Source organism: Nomia melanderi, chromosome 11 (genome assembly GCF_051020985.1).
Source record: "Nomia melanderi isolate GNS246 chromosome 11, iyNomMela1, whole genome shotgun sequence".
Taxonomy (NCBI): domain Eukaryota; kingdom Metazoa; phylum Arthropoda; class Insecta; order Hymenoptera; family Halictidae; genus Nomia; species Nomia melanderi.
Genome location: NC_135009.1, coordinates 8,708,722 through 8,726,393, shown reverse-complemented (window position 1 = coordinate 8,726,393; position 17,672 = coordinate 8,708,722). Strand labels below are relative to the sequence as shown.

Here is a 17,672-nt window from a genome sequence, read left to right as displayed (position 1 = left end):
TTTAATTCACTATGCAAATATTAGACTACCCGCATAATGAAAAGATTCCCAGGCAGTGCACAAGAGTTTCCAAGTTGGCGAATGTGCTTTCATATGAACCGTGTGACTTGCTTTCCAATAATTAATAATATTAAAAAATAACCATTTGAATGTAAGTGTCATTACATTTCCAGACGGATCATGATCCACGAAACCCAGCTTACATTGCCACCCAAGGTCCTCTGCCCCATACAACAGCCGACTTTTGGCAATTAATTTGGGAACAAGGCAGTGTGGTGATAGTAATGTTAACTAGGCTAACCGAAGAAGGTGTTGCTATGTGTCATCGCTATTGGCCCGAGGAAGGATCTGAACTGTATCACATATATGAAGTACACCTTGTATCCGAGCATTTCTGGTGCGATGATTACTTGGTGCGCTCTTTCTATTTAAAGAATTTACGCACCGGCGAGACTAGAACCGTAACCCAGTTCCATTTCTTGTCCTGGCCTGAAAATGGCGTCCCATACTCTACTAAGGCTCTCCTGGAATTTCGTCGGTAAGTATTTAAAATGTAGAAAATGTAACAATAGATGTCATTAATACTATTATGTACATTATAGAAAAATCAACAAATCGTACAAAGGCAGATCATGTCCCATAATTGTACACTGCAGGTAAGTGACCTCATTAAGTAGTATTTTCAGTACTTTAAATGCATTGCATTATATAGAATTCATCTACAGAGATATTAAAACGAAATTGATATTAAAGAAAAAACTATACATAAAAAGATATTTATATTATAAACTGTTTATTCACAGTGATGGTGTTGGTCGTACTGGTACATACTGTTTGATCGATATGGTTTTAAACCGCATGATGAAAGGAGCCAAAGAAATTGATATTGCAGCTACCCTAGAACATATTAGAGATCAAAGGGCCGACATGGTTGCAACGAAACCACAGTTTAAGTTTGTGCTCATGGCGGTGGCAGAAGAAGTACATGCTATTCTAAAGGCTTTACCGGCACTTCCTGCAGAGAAATCTCTTGCAGGAAACAACTCTTCTACAAAAGAGAGCCAGTGAGATTTGAACCCGATTCCACAATTGCAGTTCCGGCGAGCAAAGGCAAAGTATTAATTACAGTCTATATCAAAGAAAGAAAATGGCCAAATGTTTCTAGTCAATCATCTACAAGTCTAGAATCACTGTTAATCTTTCATTTCTGTAAGATACTTCTTAAAGATGCTCCTGACATTTTGCAGAACCACACTGATCTGACGATAAGTTCCCGAGAAAGATTTTTTTTTTAAATTATTAAGTGTTAGTAATTATACATTTAATTGAAAAGTTTTGCTGATCACAGAAGGCGATGAAAATAATGTGTACAAACCATATTGTCAAACGAATATTTCAGAGAGCAGTGTCAATCTGTAAAATTTATTATGAGTCTCATTTTACTACGGCCTACTTGAATACTTAGGTACAAGCATATGGATTCGAAAGACTGAGCTATGCAGCTGTTGGAATTCTAAATATTGGCTAATAATGGAATCATTTGTACTATGTATGCTTGTAAAATTCGTGTAATCAAGTTCTAAAACAAATTCTGAAATAACTTTCTTACGAAAATGAACGCTTATCATACATTATGTAGCTCAGTCTTTAGATAGTTTCTTTTATTTTTTTTCAATGAAATTTCAATGAGAGTACTGTTTAAGTGAAATTAAAGTTGTGTTGCTTCCTCTTATAGATAACTTCACTAACGTGCTTTACAGTAGCTTTAAACAGAGTATTAAAATATATTGCAAAACAATTAACATATCTAGTTCTATCTGCTGAGTCAATTCTATCCAGCATACAGGGCGTGAAAGTTCACATTTATTAAGTTGAATGTTTTACATTGAGCGTCTTTTTAAAGTTCGGTATTTTGTTTCTTGAAAAGCTTCATTCTTTATACGGGTCTTAACAACTTTGTTAAAAATATTGATCTACAATTTTTATGTTAAAAAAAGCGAATACTGAGATCAAAGTTTTAGAGATTGAAGTCAAAATTTTTATACTATTGTTAAATATTCTAATATTTACCGTTATAATACCGTTATATGTAAAGAAAAACAAACATTACATATGTAGAAGGTTTTACGAAACACTTCAATCTTTTTTCTATGCATACGGGAAAGAACGATCGAGCTGCACAATATTCACGGAAGTTTATAATTAAGCGCTTATCATGTCAAAAATTATAAGAATATTTTATGAGTGTAAAATATGAATAAATGTACGACCACATAAAATAACATTAATGTTCCAAATATCATATGGAAGTGTTGAACAGATTCATCGAATGAAATGTTTAATGATTACGTCGTGATGATAATATTTAAGTGGTATTTAAAACAAAATATAAGCATATGTGTTTGCACGAATTGTCGTGTCGATATGATGGGTTGTAAATGATAACGCTATACTTGCTTTAAAATTGTAGTCCTGTTAATCCTGTAACTCCAGCCTCCCGTAGGATGGACAGGCTACGTAGAAGGTTCCTTCCTTCGCATTGTGCAGTACGATTACTGTCAATTAATATTTTCTTCTTCATGTTTTATGTTATCTCATTATTCTCCTTTCTCATGTAACAAAGATTCATAAAATAGTAACGGTTTCATTTGAGTGATAAATATTGTATTCAATTAAAAAAAAAAGTACTCGGCTACAATAAAAAAAATCATTTCCAATGTTGCTTCCAATTTTAACAATTACGTATTCGAAACATTGAGTACAGGGAAATTTACAATAATAATTATCAATGTCTTTTTTACTTCGAAATGTTTCTTATTTTGTATACGTATTTATATATTTTTGATGAACTTCGAATTAACTCGATACACTGTGAACATAATGTGAAAGTTTGCTTGACCAAAAACGAAATAAGTTTTCATTAGCCTTTTTTAGCACAGATTCATATAACAGATTCTATATTTTTATGCAAAGGGATAAGTCTATATAAAACGAAATAATATAGTTATATAAATCTATACTATGTTACTCAATATGTAATACTATATGTGTTATAATATAATAAATCATTCTATGTTCAAATCAATTTAAAGCATAACAAGTGTATTCATTCCTTCAAGTTTATATTTCTTTATATGTACATCTTACACATCTATAACCTTCCATAGATCTATAACATTTAATACACTTTATGTAGTATAGAATAATATTAACAATTATGAAGTAAAAATATAAAAATACTGTATATACTTTAAATTATTTATGGTGTGGTAATTTAGAAGTCACCTTCAAAAGAGGATGAAAATGTATCGGGAAACAAAGGATCCCAAAACCCTGAAAGAAATTAATATTTATGAAAGCACACTATATTTAACGACATTAACAAAACTTAATGATATTACCATCAGGTGTACTTTGTTTTTCTTTATGTTTAATTCTGTGTCGAGAGCACTGGTTCTGTCTTGCTTTTATTTCTTTCTCTGAGAGGCCAAGATTTGCATAATACTAAAATTTAAACTTAAAAATATAAATTCAATGTTCTTAAGTATAATTTACACAATTACAATAAATAAAAGTTACAAAATCGCATTAACTTACTGTTCAATGCTTCAATGCAATATTAACAGAAAAATGATTACTTTCAGCATTATTTGCAATAATCATATATTATTTTTCCAATAAAAACTAAAGATAATTGTTACCTTCTTACATTCCCAACAAGAAATACCAGACATCTTTGCTCTTTCTGCTTTATTTTTTGTCTTCTCAATAAAGACATCTTCTTTCTCAGGTACCCTGTAGAAAATAACTGTGTTAATTACTTTTATTAATAAAGATTTATACATATTTAAATTGTATACTATTATTTTATGAAAATTTATATGAATACAAGAAACACTTACATATCAAAACTATGCATAAGACTCTTTTTCGCAGGTGGAGAATTATCTGATATACTTTCAGAAAGGTCATATTTACTACCTTTTATGTTACCTATACTAGTAGTAGATTTTTCTATAAGTCTTTCACCTAATAGACAAAATGTTTCGTCATCACATTCTGAAGAATTGTAATTACTTGATTCATTAAGTAATTTTGATAATTTTCTTTTCTGTAACTGATTTCCTTTTCCAATAATATCTACATTCTCAATCTCTTCTTCTGATATTTTACTGGACAATTTGTTCAAGTGATCATTATTAATGAATATTAAAGATAAAGGAGAAGATGAAGGACCACTTCCACTCCCAACATTTTCACTATCTGGTGTATTAAATGTTTCTAATCTTTTTATTGAACAAGACTCACTGTTTTGCGTAGATGTATGTACATTTGATAAAAACAATTTTGCAGCATCAGTTTTATTATTATTAAACTTACTAACCATATCACTACCTTTTTTATTACTTTTTTCTAGGAGTCTTGTGGGACTTTTTTTCTTTAACTTCAAATTCTTTATTTTCAATCTCGATTCTTTACGTTTAGTGGGACTATCTTCAATTATTTCTTCATCTAGTGGTTTAATGGAACCAAAATCTCTTGTATTTTGTTCTGTGTTTCTTTCAGATGCAGGCGATGTACATAGTTTTAATGGAGTTAACTTTACCTGTTTTTTATGATCTATATTTTCTTTATCCGGTTCAGTTGGAAAAAATACAAGCCTTGATTGTTTTAGTTTTTTGCCACTTTGCAGAAATGTGGTATCAACATTGTATAGTTTACTGATCCCCAACTTTTTTGGTAATTTACATAATGGTGTACATTCTACTTCATCATCATTTTTCTCAACATATGAACACTCGTTCTCTTTAAATTCCACAAGTGCTTCAGAAGTATCTTCTTGAGAACTATTTAACAAAATTGTAATATTTTCTTTTACTGGTACAAATGCATTGCTTTCCTTAGAATCATCTAAAATGGAATGACCAGGTGTAACAGCACTTTTTTTAAGCTTAACACGTTCTCTTATAAGGACTGGACTATGCAATAACTTATTTTTATCTATTTCCTTTTGAATAAACCTATCATCACTTAAAACAGTTTCATTTGGATTCAATGTGTTATCCGAACTATATACAGTTGGTATACTTTCATATACAGATGAAGATACTTTTGGATTTTCAGACGTTTGACTTATAAGCATGGTAGGGACTTCTTTACAATTTTTAGAGGCTTGTGACTGTGTCATACTAAAATATGAATTAATGAAATTATGTTATGTTACAAATATATAAATACATTTAACAATTTTTAAATAACAAAGATAAAAACTTACATATCATTGACACTTTCCGGTTCAAACAACTGAAATGGAAGTTTTACATTTGCACCTTCACAATAGTTTCGCAATTTTAAATACTCCATCCATAATTCTGGAAGTATATAAGAATAATTCATGATTCAAAATAAACAATTCACTACAGATTTCTTATATATTTTCATATATAACGAAACAGTAAATAAACAGAAACAAAATGTAACTGACCGTTAATTAATTTATGAAAATAATTCGTTATAATCGATAAAAAAGTATAGGTCAAATACATGTTAAAAAAAAGAAGAAAAGTTAAATATACTTACTTTTGTATTGCTCGAATGTTTCTCCCAGCATTCCAGCAAAATTCTTGAGGGCATTTTGTGCCACTTTATTTTCTATGCAATAATTAAATTGTAGAACATCCGAAGTAGCCATCGGTAAAGTAGACGAGGTTAGGTGTTTGTTTTTTTTTTCGAACAACTCAATACCCCGTCCGTATTTTCACTTGTCATTAATTAATATGCTGCATATTTTTATTGTGTATATCAGTATCACACTGAACATAGAAACGAACAAATTCAATAAAGGAAAAAATTTATTATTCATTCCCACAATGTCGTACTCTTGATCACTTCACCGAAGGAACCATGGTCGCGTTGCCTCCTTTTGAATCATACGGCAATCCGCCATAATACCGTCACAGATTGTATACATCTCGCCGGTAGAGAAGCACACGTCCTAACCTCACTTTCACAGTGTACACATTTTCTTGGGAACCACATCAATCTGCAATGTTTGTGAAAATCGTGTTAAGTTTTTCTTTTAACTGAATTTAATTTTCTTCGAGTGATTGTTATACGAATCATTTCTATGTAGTTTCTCTCAACATGTAAAAAGAGCTTCTAATATACGTAATTTTGTTAATACCTAACCAAAAAGATTCAATTCACATAATGTTACGAACATTTAGACCTCAGTGATTTAAAAAATTTCGTTTACTAAAAACGTTATCCCGATCTGAAAGAATTCTCCTATATTCTTGTACTTTTGTTTCTTTATTATATCTCGATCATGTTATGTACATTACATCCTGTAAATATTTGCATAATAAATAGACTTGTAACATCTTGTATTAAAAAAAAAAGATGAAGAAATCTTATGCAATAAATGAATGTTCAGAATGCATTCGACCTTTGAATTTCTATGAAGTATTTCCATTCCCTTTTTGTCTTTTAATCATGAACTCATTCAGTGCAAATTTATTGCATAACATAAATCTCTATGTGTAATAGCTAATCCATTAAAAGAAATTATATTTAAAAATGAAAAAAAAGAGATAAACATATCTGCACAGGCAAATATTTTAACTTTTTTTTTTCAAATGCACATACATTTTACATGTGCTTTCATGTATGTACATCAATATATTTATGTATATGTATGTATATATATATAATATTTATATATTTATAAATATATTATATAAATATATAAATATTAAATATTTCTTAATGGAAAAAAATAAATCTACATTTGAAAAAACAAGAAAGAATGATTAAAATTTTAAAGCTCTTATTTCATTTGTCGCATGAATGTGCACTATAAAGAGCATTTATATTATTAAAGATACAAGTACCGTATTAAGTAACTGGTTTGATAATATATCAATTATATACAAGTTATACACCGAATGTGCACTTACAGTTATGTATAGGTAGTAGAGTCTATAAACAACTTGGATGCAGTTGTACTTCCTTGCCTAGTCAATTTAAAAAATAGCAATTTAGACCTTTTCCAACTTTATACAAAACATAGTTTAAAACGCTGCAATGAGTCCATATATACAAATCATTATGAGCTGAATGCTGACTGAGAGGAAGTCGAGGGCAGGAAAAGGTTCTGCATCAGACTGGATGCCGGTTTACCTGGGGGTCGGGTGATAGCAGGGGAAGGATTGTATGTTTCCAAACCATAGCGCGACATAAGCGCCAATAATGCACTGCGAACACCAGCTGTAGCCAAATGTGACCACCTTCCAGAACTCATAGCATCGTCACCAGCATAAACTGCATGTGCATCAAAATTTCCTGACTGAGAAGTATTTGTATCTGAAAATTCATATTTGTAATTATAACATGTTATGAAAGCAGAAGTAAAATGAAGACAATGAAATTTACCTAAAGACGGTGGATTTAGTACAGGAAGATGAGATTCTAGTTGTCCACTTGGTCTTGAATTTGCTGCAAGTCGTAGTTCGGTATGCAATTCTCCTAATAATTGTACTACTTTAGGGTCACTCTGTAAACACAGTTTAGAACACTAATTACATTCTGAAATTAACAATTCTTCTTCCTTTTAATATTGTAAATTGAAACATAAGTATTTTTTTTATAAAAGATTGTAAGAGAGTAATAAAATAGGTATAAAAATGACAATAATTATTTACCTCATTGTCTGATCGAAGTGACATAAGATCATCAACACGAATTGGTTTTCCCTGATTTAAGGCATTTGTGAGAATACTTAATTTTCGAGCAAGACTATCTTCAGCACATAGTTCTGTTAAATGAGAACTAGCGTCTCCCTTAAGTCGAGGTTTAACAGGTGGAGGACTGGCATAATAATAGGATGAGGGTGAGACCATAAATGGCCCGCCTTGATTAAACAAATTATCTCCGCCGTAATGAGATTCCGCACCAAGTCGATTTGGATGGGAATTGTAGCCTGCTTCCATTTTTAAACGTTTGGAAGACCTGAAATCAAGTCGAAAAACATTACAGTATTTATTAAAATAAATCTGAATATATTAAAAAGTTTTATTATTATATTAAATAAAATTTATTGAAAACAGAACATATATCCTTTATGTTGAAACACGGATAGTTAATATTTATACTTTATAACAACTATAAACATGAATTTGTCATTGCAAAGGTTATAAACTTTTAACAAACATTTTTAAAATGTCATGAATTTTTACAATCACTGACTTATTCTATGTTAAAGTAGAATAAACATCTTCAAAAATACTAATATAAGATTAAACATACTTTGAAATCATGCTATTATATTTGAAATTAAAATAATAAACATGTAATATTGATTTAAATATTACAATTAATCGAGTATCACATGAAATACACTTAATACAAATGGTGATGCACAAATACCCCAATAATAACTATTATTTGATAATCAACGAAGGTCATGCAAATGATAATGTGTTTTGAAAATGTGCATGTTCAAAAAGCAAGACTAATAAACCAGTATTTTCACATGGATCTGCATGCAATTTAATGGTATATTAACTTTTATTTATAGTTTGTAATTTTATTTTTCACAATTTGTTGCATATACTTATCATTTATACCTCAACGAGCGAAACAGTATAACAAATAATTTCATAAGGGATCACAAATATTAAGGGCTCGATATAATTATTGAATTCAGTACATCTTCAACCCTTCCATACAAAATGGACAAGCACTTTATTTTAGTCAGAAAGCCCAAGCAAATGAATTTGTTATATGATACACAAAACCAACTCTGATGTAAATTATTAAACTGGATACCCTGGGTATAAACATGTATTAAACAGATTTTAAACATTCATTACCTATTTATATTCTTATAAGTGTTATAAAATTTGCCCTCTATCATTCAGCCACAATAACATTATTTCCTGAAACATAATGTTTTTTTAATTAGATATTTTCCCAATTTGTATTTACCTATAATTACTTTTGCCTTGCCTTTACAGCTTTATGTTATTTTCTTCAAATTCCACAATACAATTTATGAATATTTTTGTATCTAGTTGTGTACATAACCAACTACTGTTATAGTATTTACATACTAATTATAGACAGTATAAATGATATACATAAATAAAATAAATGGTTATGTATCATTACACTTTTTATGTTTATAATGCTAATTAAATTGATACATTTTCAATTACACATAAAAAATATAAAATACATTTGCACACTTGAAATTTACTAGGAAATTACATGATTTTATAAGACTCGTAATATGTTACATGGACAATGATATTTAAAATCTATGATGCGATTTCATCTTATCATTGTCATGAAGTACTACTTTTCTCTAACAATTAAAGCAACAAACAGTTATTATACATTACATTGTAATAATTTTTAAATTCCTTATACCTTTCTCATATTGAAACCAGAGAATACTTACTACCACTTTAATTTCTGTATAAATTATCAGACACATAAAATAAGTTTTACTATTAGTTTTAAAAATATGTCATAACAATGTACTGAAACGTGTAGAATTTTTATTTCATAATATCTGAAGTTTATATTGCTTGTAAATTGCACTCTTCATTTAATTTAACTTAGCATAAAACTTGTATTAAATACAGAAAAACGAAATTCATGTAACTTATAATCAAATTATATCTAAATGCACTAAGTAAATTTGTTCAATTGTCCTGTTATCATTATTTCATGTAACAGATTCAATTGAAAGGAGCAGTACACATTTCAACTTATCTATTTTACTGTGTGTGGAATAGAGCGATACTAAACATCAACATGTTATTTATTTCGACACATTCTTCACAAAAGTAACAAATATATATATACATATATACATATATGTATATATATTAAATATTCATTAAGCTTATCGTGGAATAAGCAGAAAAATAACATGTACTTCATTGCAAATTTTGGAAAAAACACACTATCGTGTGCCTGTTATTTTAATTAATTCCCCAAGGTCCCAGTGTTCATAGTCAGATATGATTCTCCTAAGGATTATCGGTACTTAATTCATAAATTAAAGTGTAAACACATTGACAGGGGCTAAACAAATTAAACGATAAAATATTTTAATAACATTGGAAATTCATTGTCCACAAAAATGTTTAGGCGGCTGCCTCTGGACATTTCGGTAAATATTTTATATTACAGTAATTCAATATTTTTTTTACATTAAAACGATAGTACATTATGTTTGTCTAAATTCCGAATTTCATTATAAGAATGGCGCTGATATAAAATACATGCAAAAAAACATGAAAAATATTAAACGGATATCAAAAACTGCCATTCGTATATTGAAATTTACGTTAAACTATCTACATACAGAAATAACGAGCTATAACACAGTTTGCGGAACCAATTAAACATACACCTAATCTAGAAATGTGAATGTTTAAATAAACTGAATTAACGTAAATAAAATTAATTATCGATGGTAAGATGGCCATGATGTTACTATTTGCGTAACACATTCACATTTTAGTCTTGGCTCCTTGTATTCCATGTCTTCATCCTCCAACAGCTTCTTCTTTGTATCCCATTCCGACCTATTTACACTCCAAGACTTTAAACATTATATAGATAGTCTAAATATTCACATTGTTTCCCTCAATCATTTTATCTATCATTTCATGCGCTTCAAGACAGCACTTTAATATGATAGCTTAATACAAAAATTTACAGTATGATATTCTAGTAACTCTGATCTCTTTTTACTTTCAACCGTACAACCTATTATTTCTTATTTCCTTCTTTTTTAATAACTCGTCATTCGAGAATATTCTAGATATATGTACACTACCGTTCGAAAGTTACTGGACATTTGCTTGATGGAAAGAAAAAGCAAATTGTAATAAAACTAAAATTATTTTTAAAAATCAGTAAAAACTTGAATAAGTTAATTAACTTTGATATTGGAATTGAGTTACTCTTTCCATCGTGAATAGAGCTTAACAGAGTTAAAGAGTAGTGCTACTAATCAAATAAGAAATTGTAAAGACATATCGAAAATTAAAGAAGATATCCTAGGGAAGATTATAATTTTAAGTAGAATTATAGCATTCAAAGAAAAATTTAGGACTGTTTTAATACACGATAAAATTTATATTTTCCTTTAACAGTGTAACAGATTAATGAATATTTAAAAATTGCATTATTTGGGCAATTTCCAGAGATCAATTTGATATTATTCCACATTCACTGACAGAAGTGTCCGATAACTTATCAACGGGAGCGTATACCATTCATACAGTTATGGAACATCGTTAACTGTGCATAATATGTGAATCACGTAAATGCATATATAATTTTAAAGTAAAATTGTACACATGTGCATTCTTGTCTTTATATACACAAATACATTTCAATATATGCATATGTATATTCATATACTCACGAAGTAATGAATATGAACATGCATATTTAGGATCAATATGTTTGGTCATGAAAATATCATGACGTAAAAAATATGTTATAATTTTTAAGCTCATACTATCAGTTTCTAAGGCAATTAATATTTGGATCGCAAGTGCATTTTACGTAAATGTCTACACACAGTACCCATCCAATCAAACAATCTTCAATATTAATTTAAAAAAAAACTGGTAATATAGTGTTGTGATGGTTAGTATCATATAACTTTTTTCAATCATTGATATAGATATATATATATGTATATATCTATATAAATATATATATATATATACATACATACATACATACATACATACATATACATATATCATTGTGTTTGAATATGTAATCACGTAAGATGTAAAGTGTCGTATAATATTTGTTGGTGTCACAAAACATATCGCCGTGAATTTTCTGTTTCACTAGTACATTCATAGCGTTTTCTTGTGTTTGAAAGATATGAATCATGACAAAACTTATTAAGAGAACGATGTTGTACATTTTTTCTGTATTTATAATAATCCACTGTTCTGCACTATTGCCATCGTCGTGTTTGAACGACTGCAAATCAAACTAAAATTAACTTAATTTTATCCATTATTGAAAGTCACATGCAAACGGACGATGGGAAATAAGATTACTACAACGGTTACGTTTCCATTCTTTTAAATAATATTCCAAAAACAACGCACTCTGCTAAGAAAAAAAAATAAATGCTAAGCACAACTGCAGTACACAGCCATCTACGTGTGTAAGCAATTAGTATCTGGTCAGTACTGGATCGCGTCCCAGTTTGTGCGAATATGTCTCTCTACGGCTACTCACCCCCCGACATCTGATAGATCTTCAATAGCCTTATGGGGACCTCCTTTATTTGGAAGAGGTAGCAAAGGTATCTTTCCTGCAGAGCTCTCTTGTTGTTCTCGCAACTGACGTCTTCGTTTTTTACTCCAAAGCTCATGACAATCTTGCCAAGTAGGTAGTTGTGGCGCCGGCATCCTAATTTGTTATATGATAAATGTATATTTTACAAACAGACGAATCGAAGACCTTAATAAACTATGACGAAAGTACAGTCTTATAAGTTAGAATTCTATCTCTGTACTTTAATTTGCAACCGAATAAATGAAATATTCTCTTCAGAAATATAGTGAAACGTAAAAAGAAAACATACTGCTCAGGTTGAACATTTTTTAGCCAAGCACTTTTAAGTGCATCAGCAGCCGTTATTCGCTTTTCAGGATCTAATTCTAACATTTTATCTAGTAGATCCAAAGCTGGAGCCGGCATGAACGAGAAATCTTCTCGTAAGCGTCTTCTATGTGATTTTTTTGGCTTGAGTGTGTGCCACAATGGCAATTTTATCACAGAAGGCCAAACGGCTGGAGTCGGTGTGCCGCAAACTCTGGAGATCATTTCCAATTGCATCATCTCTACGTTCGCCTGGCAAAAAAATGATCCCAAGGATAATTATTCTATACTTTTTGCTCAATATTTCATTTTCATACCTGGAATAGCGGCTTTTTAGAAAACAGTTCTCCTAAAATACAACCACAACTCCAAACATCTATCGCAGGTCCATAACGTTCTTCACCTAATAACAGTTCAGGTGGTCTATACCATAAAGTAATAACTTTATTTGTGTAAGGGCGCTGCCTATCTTCGGCATTATAAAGTCTTGCAAGTCCAAAGTCTGCTAACTTTACTTCTCCTCTATAAAAGTCAAACCGTAAAATAATAAAGGCAAAATTATGTATCATGTCCGTAATTACACGTTACGTACTTATTGTTCATCAATATGTTTGAACACTTTATATCCCTGTGTAAAAAGTTTTTACTGTGGCAGTAATTTAAACCGTCTAATAATTGCTTCATAATGCTTGCATTATTCATTTCATTGAAATCGACCATCCCAGATTCTAAAAGACCCATTAAATCGTGATCCATGTACTCGAACACAAGATAGAACGATCCTTTGTCCTATAAAAAGCAGATATACAAAGTGATTTATATTTAATGTGTCTGACCATAGTACATACGCATTTTAATGAAGTACCTTTCTGAAGTCTAAGGCATCTTGTTTGTCAGTGACTATTTCTCTTAAATTGACAATATTTTTGTGATTCAACTGTCGCAAAATTTTTATTTCACGTACTGCCGTAATCGGAAATCCTTCTTTCTCGTTTTCCAAACGGACTTTCTTCAGTGCAACAAGTACATTAGCCCGTTTATCTTGAGCTTTGTAAACTTGGCCGTAAGTACCTTCTCCTATCTGGGCGATAACTTCGAATACGTCAACGCAGCGTTCTCCCCAGTCTTTACCACCCGAAGCTGACATAGGTGTGTGACAATTTCTGGAGCTTCGGCGTTTAAGGATTTTTGGTCTCTTCAACTTCGGTTTCGGTGGAACACGTTCGACCTTTGTACGCGGCGGTGTTGCATTGGGATCATCTTCTCCACTTAAGTCTTCTGACCCTGGAACTACTATAGATTAACAATACACATTATTACAAACAGCCTCAAAATTATTCATAATCATATAGTACCATAAAAATATATCGATATACCTGGAGGCATAGGCAAATCTTTAATACTCTTCTTCTGCGGTGGTTTCGGAGTTGATGCAGGGAACTTCATTTGCGCCTTGCTAGGTGGGCTTGGAGATCTACTCGGCGGCGAGTCTATACTCTCCAAATCATTTTGATTAATTCCAGGTGGTAATGGTAACCGTGACAAACTTTTTGTCTTGAATGCCACGATAGGGGGTTTAGGGGGATCTACAGACTTAAGAGGAACTAAGTTATTAGGAGGATTGAATTTAGACATGGCCGTATTAGGTGCTGGAACTGGAATTGGTATTGGTGGCGGTGGAACAGATAAGTTGGGTAGAACAGGTACTGGTACAGGGATAGGCACTGGCATAGAGGCTTGTGATAAACATGACGCGTTCGCAGGATCAGATTGTGGCAATGGGGGTGCTTGTACATTGGTAACAGCTGGAAAACTTGGACTACTTGTAACAGTCACTGGACAATTATTAGACGTAGTGGTCGTAGGTGAAGTATATACAACAGATGGAGGCTGATTACCTCCAGGCATTAAGTTCGATGCACTGAAACATTGTGTCATGGGCAATGGAGGTGTCTTTCCCGCAATTCCATTATCGTCTGAGACTGGAACAGGAATATCCACAACATCAACAGATTTCATGTTTTCGCTTGTTCCCTTCACTTGGTCTTTATGATTTATGTATTTATCTTTATTATCAGTGGAAGCTTTATTTTCAGAGGATGTATTGCTGGCATCTTTATCGTCGGTGCCCTCTATGATTTGAACTTCGTCCTGATTAACAGCTTTTTCTTTAGCTGCCTGTAATTTCTTATATGCCAACTCTCTCATATTTCTGTCTTTTACTAACTCAGCAAATAAACTAGTTTCACTAATTTTTGCTTGTAAACTGAGATTTCTCGCTGTTGGACTCCTTGGTCTGGGTCTATGAGGAGAAGGGGAAGGTATTCTAGAAGGACGAGGGCTTTTTGACTTGTGTTTCCTGGTCGACTTGTGAGACTTGCTAGGAGAACGAGATTTCTTTGGAGTACGACTTCGTCTGCGCGAACGTGACCTTGAACGTGACTGAATCTTTCGCCATCTTCCAGGACTTCGAGATCGTGAACGAGAAAGAGGTAAATGTAACCTGGAAAATAATTTATCTTACTTATAATAAAAAGTAAATAATTTTTTAACTTTTAATATATAACTATTTTAACTTCTAAATATAACATACCTGCTTCCAGTAGGACTTCTAGTTGATCTAGATTTTCTTTTATCTCTTCTATCTTTTTCATGATGTCTGTGTCGTCGGTCGGATTCGTCTCGTCTTCGGCGTTTACTCGATGGTGGAGAGCTAACAGGATCTCCCCTACGTCGATGACTGACAGGACTCGGACTAAATTCTCGTCTCCTCGAAGGACTAGGGCTGTGCCTAAGTCTATGTACCATTGGACTTGGACTGAAATCTCTTCTTCTTGCTGGACTGTGGTCTCTTCGTCTTGATGGTGGGCTTGGGCTATGAGGTCTTCTACGACTAGAACTCATTGCTGGCCCCGGACTAATGCTGCTACGTCGAGTGTGAATACTAGGACTATGTTTCTGTCTTTCAGGAGTATGTTTTATTATAGATAAATTTACTTTATTACTTTCTGGCGTTGTTGTTCTTGGCGGTAACAAAGGGGTATGAGGGGATTCTGTTGGTCTTGGAGGAAGAGGTGGAGGTGTTACATTTCGGGGTTGCCTGGATATTTCAAGTTCAACATCACTTAAACATCTTTGCTCTTGGGGTGTTGCAGGTGAGATTGGTGAAGTACTATCTTTCAGTGGTAAAGGTGGAGACTCTGACCAATTTCCAACTGGTTTTTCATGCTCCGGACTTATGATAATTTCATCCGGAATACGATGAGGACTCATACTATGAGAATGTCTTTTAGACTTCCGTTTTTTCTTTTTTCCAGAGCTGGATGAAGGACTAAGACTTCTTTTCTTTTTCTTTTCTCGTTTATGTTTCTTCTCTTTTCTCCTTGCATAGCGTCTAGACTCTTCTTCATACTCAGGTGTACCTCCATGCATCGTTGAAGGCTGTTGTTCATTTGGTGAAAAATGTCTGCCAGAATGCCTATGCTGAACTGGTGGAGATGGTGAAAGACTAATGGGTGATGCTCCAAGAGCACGCACCGGACTCCCGCCATAATAACGTCTCTGTAAAACTGTTTCAGGTACTTCTCCGTCTGTATAACTATTACCCCTACTATCTTCTGACTGAATCTCCCCTGCTTCTGGTTCCGACAGATCTTCACTACTCACATCTGAGTATTCAACCAAAGGCTTAACAATGGAAGAAGCTACAGTTGGTACATTTTCTATAGATTTATCTCTAGATCTCTTTTTCTTCTTCTTTCCAGAACTCTTACTTTTTCCATGTCTCCTGTGTTTCTTATCAGTACTTTCAAAGTTATGTCTATTTATATCGCTACCTGTGCTGTCCCGTCTACGTGATCGAAATCTTCCATTACGTTCAGCTCGTTCGATATCACGACTGCTAGGCATGTCACCTACTAAAAATGAACAAATATTTTAATATTTAAAAATAACAGATATTACATATAGATTAATATCATATTATTTCATAAAATTATATAGAAACTCCAAATATTGTTAGTATCTTTCTCAAGTTTACAAATTTCACAAAATATATTCCTAACAGAACTAAAAAAGTATAATATTAAAAGTACATAAAAATAAGAATTATTATTATTATTATTATACATATTATTTACATAGATAATATGCAAAACTCCATAACTAATGAAATTACATCTTCAAATATTTCTAGTTGAAAAATAAGTACAGAAATATGTGACTGTTACTTAAAAACAATCAAGTATTTTTAATACCTAGTGTTATATTAAATAATGAAAAAAGTTTCGAAGCATTATAATTATTTCTGCACTCTTCAATACTTTGATACTGATCGTCATGGATAAAACACACATACATAACAATCACACATGAACATGCACATGTATAGTTTAGTCGACATAACAATACTTTCGAATAACATGATCCGTTAAAAAGCATAAAAGACAGCGTAAAATTTGAGTAAACCACAATATTTTAGAAGTAAATGTGAAAGAATTTATTCGATATAAATCTATGACTCGTTCCTTTAAGGAACATTTTGTCGAAAATAATTTTTTGGTCGACCTAGCACAGCCGCCATTATTAAAGACTGGGTGGCAAGGGAGTTGCCCAGTTTTTGCAAAAGAAAGTTATTTACCGTTTTCGAGAAATTTTTTAATCAATGACGAATATTACTACTTACGTGCAATATAAATCTTGTGAAATCACGCTGAATGTTGGGTTCCTTTGCATCGGACTGGGTCCAACGTAGCGATAAGTGTAATGGTTACGTTCGTTGCTCCGTTAAAGGTTTCAACACATATTTCGTAGGCCACGAGAAAAATTTAATAAAAATTAATAGGTATCGTAACAATTAAATGTTCAGGCAATCATATTTTTATAATTTTACTAGCCGATGCATCATATCTCATGAATTTTCTTTGGATTGTATTTGGCTTTCTCATAAAGGTAGCTCAGTAAGTAGAAGCCATTAACCATTAGCACGTCATTATTGTCTGACGTAACATGCGACA

At 31.9% G+C, this 17,672-nt stretch overlaps 3 protein-coding genes across 14 annotated transcripts in view; 1 reads left to right on the top strand and 2 right to left on the bottom strand.

Annotated features, from left to right (window-relative positions):
- The window catches only part of IA-2 (tyrosine phosphatase IA-2), a 14,243-nt gene extending 11,143 nt beyond the window's left edge, over positions 1-3,100 (top strand). Inside the window, exons 15-17 of one of the 2 annotated variants that reach the window (XM_031984859.2) lie at positions 174-538; positions 603-656; positions 804-3,100. In XM_031984859.2, coding sequence (XP_031840719.2) covers positions 174-538; positions 603-656; positions 804-1,068 — 684 coding nt within the window. In that variant the 3' untranslated portion in view covers positions 1,069-3,100. Of the gene's footprint in view, positions 1-173; positions 539-602; positions 657-803 lie in introns of those variants that run through there. The other variant, XM_076372273.1, reaches the window with a different exon arrangement.
- On the bottom strand, positions 2,915-5,724 carry LOC116430556 (uncharacterized). Of its 2 annotated transcripts, XM_031984862.2 has the most exons (6): positions 5,581-5,724; positions 5,276-5,372; positions 3,903-5,189; positions 3,702-3,795; positions 3,402-3,504; positions 2,915-3,333 (listed from the first exon to the last, which is right to left on the bottom strand). In XM_031984862.2, exons 1-6 carry the CDS (start codon positions 5,690-5,692, stop codon positions 3,275-3,277), a joined length of 1,752 nt encoding a protein of 583 aa, XP_031840722.2. In that variant the 5' UTR covers positions 5,693-5,724; the 3' UTR covers positions 2,915-3,274. The 2 variants fall into 2 exon arrangements, 1 of the variants encoding a protein (XP_031840722.2); XR_012999736.1 differs by lacking the exon at positions 2,915-3,333 and having other exon boundaries at positions 3,598-3,795.
- Cdk12 (Cyclin-dependent kinase 12) lies at positions 5,717-17,672 on the bottom strand. Of its 10 annotated transcripts, none has more exons than XR_012999735.1 (13): positions 16,914-17,261; positions 15,251-16,574; positions 14,034-15,160; positions 13,523-13,950; positions 13,250-13,446; positions 12,975-13,179; positions 12,641-12,909; positions 12,292-12,465; positions 7,704-8,010; positions 7,435-7,555; positions 7,183-7,365; positions 6,222-6,347; positions 5,717-6,043 (listed from the first exon to the last, which is right to left on the bottom strand). XR_012999735.1 is itself a non-coding variant. In XM_076372270.1 (13 exons), exons 1-12 carry the CDS (start codon positions 17,095-17,097, stop codon positions 6,982-6,984), a joined length of 4,554 nt encoding a protein of 1,517 aa, XP_076228385.1. In that variant the 5' UTR covers positions 17,098-17,261; the 3' UTR covers positions 5,717-6,043; positions 6,960-6,981. The 10 variants fall into 10 exon arrangements, 7 of the variants coding, with proteins under 7 accessions (XP_076228385.1, XP_076228386.1, XP_076228387.1 ...); XM_076372270.1 differs by lacking the exon at positions 6,222-6,347 and adding an exon at positions 6,960-7,016; XR_012999734.1 differs by lacking the exon at positions 6,222-6,347 and having other exon boundaries at positions 6,960-7,365.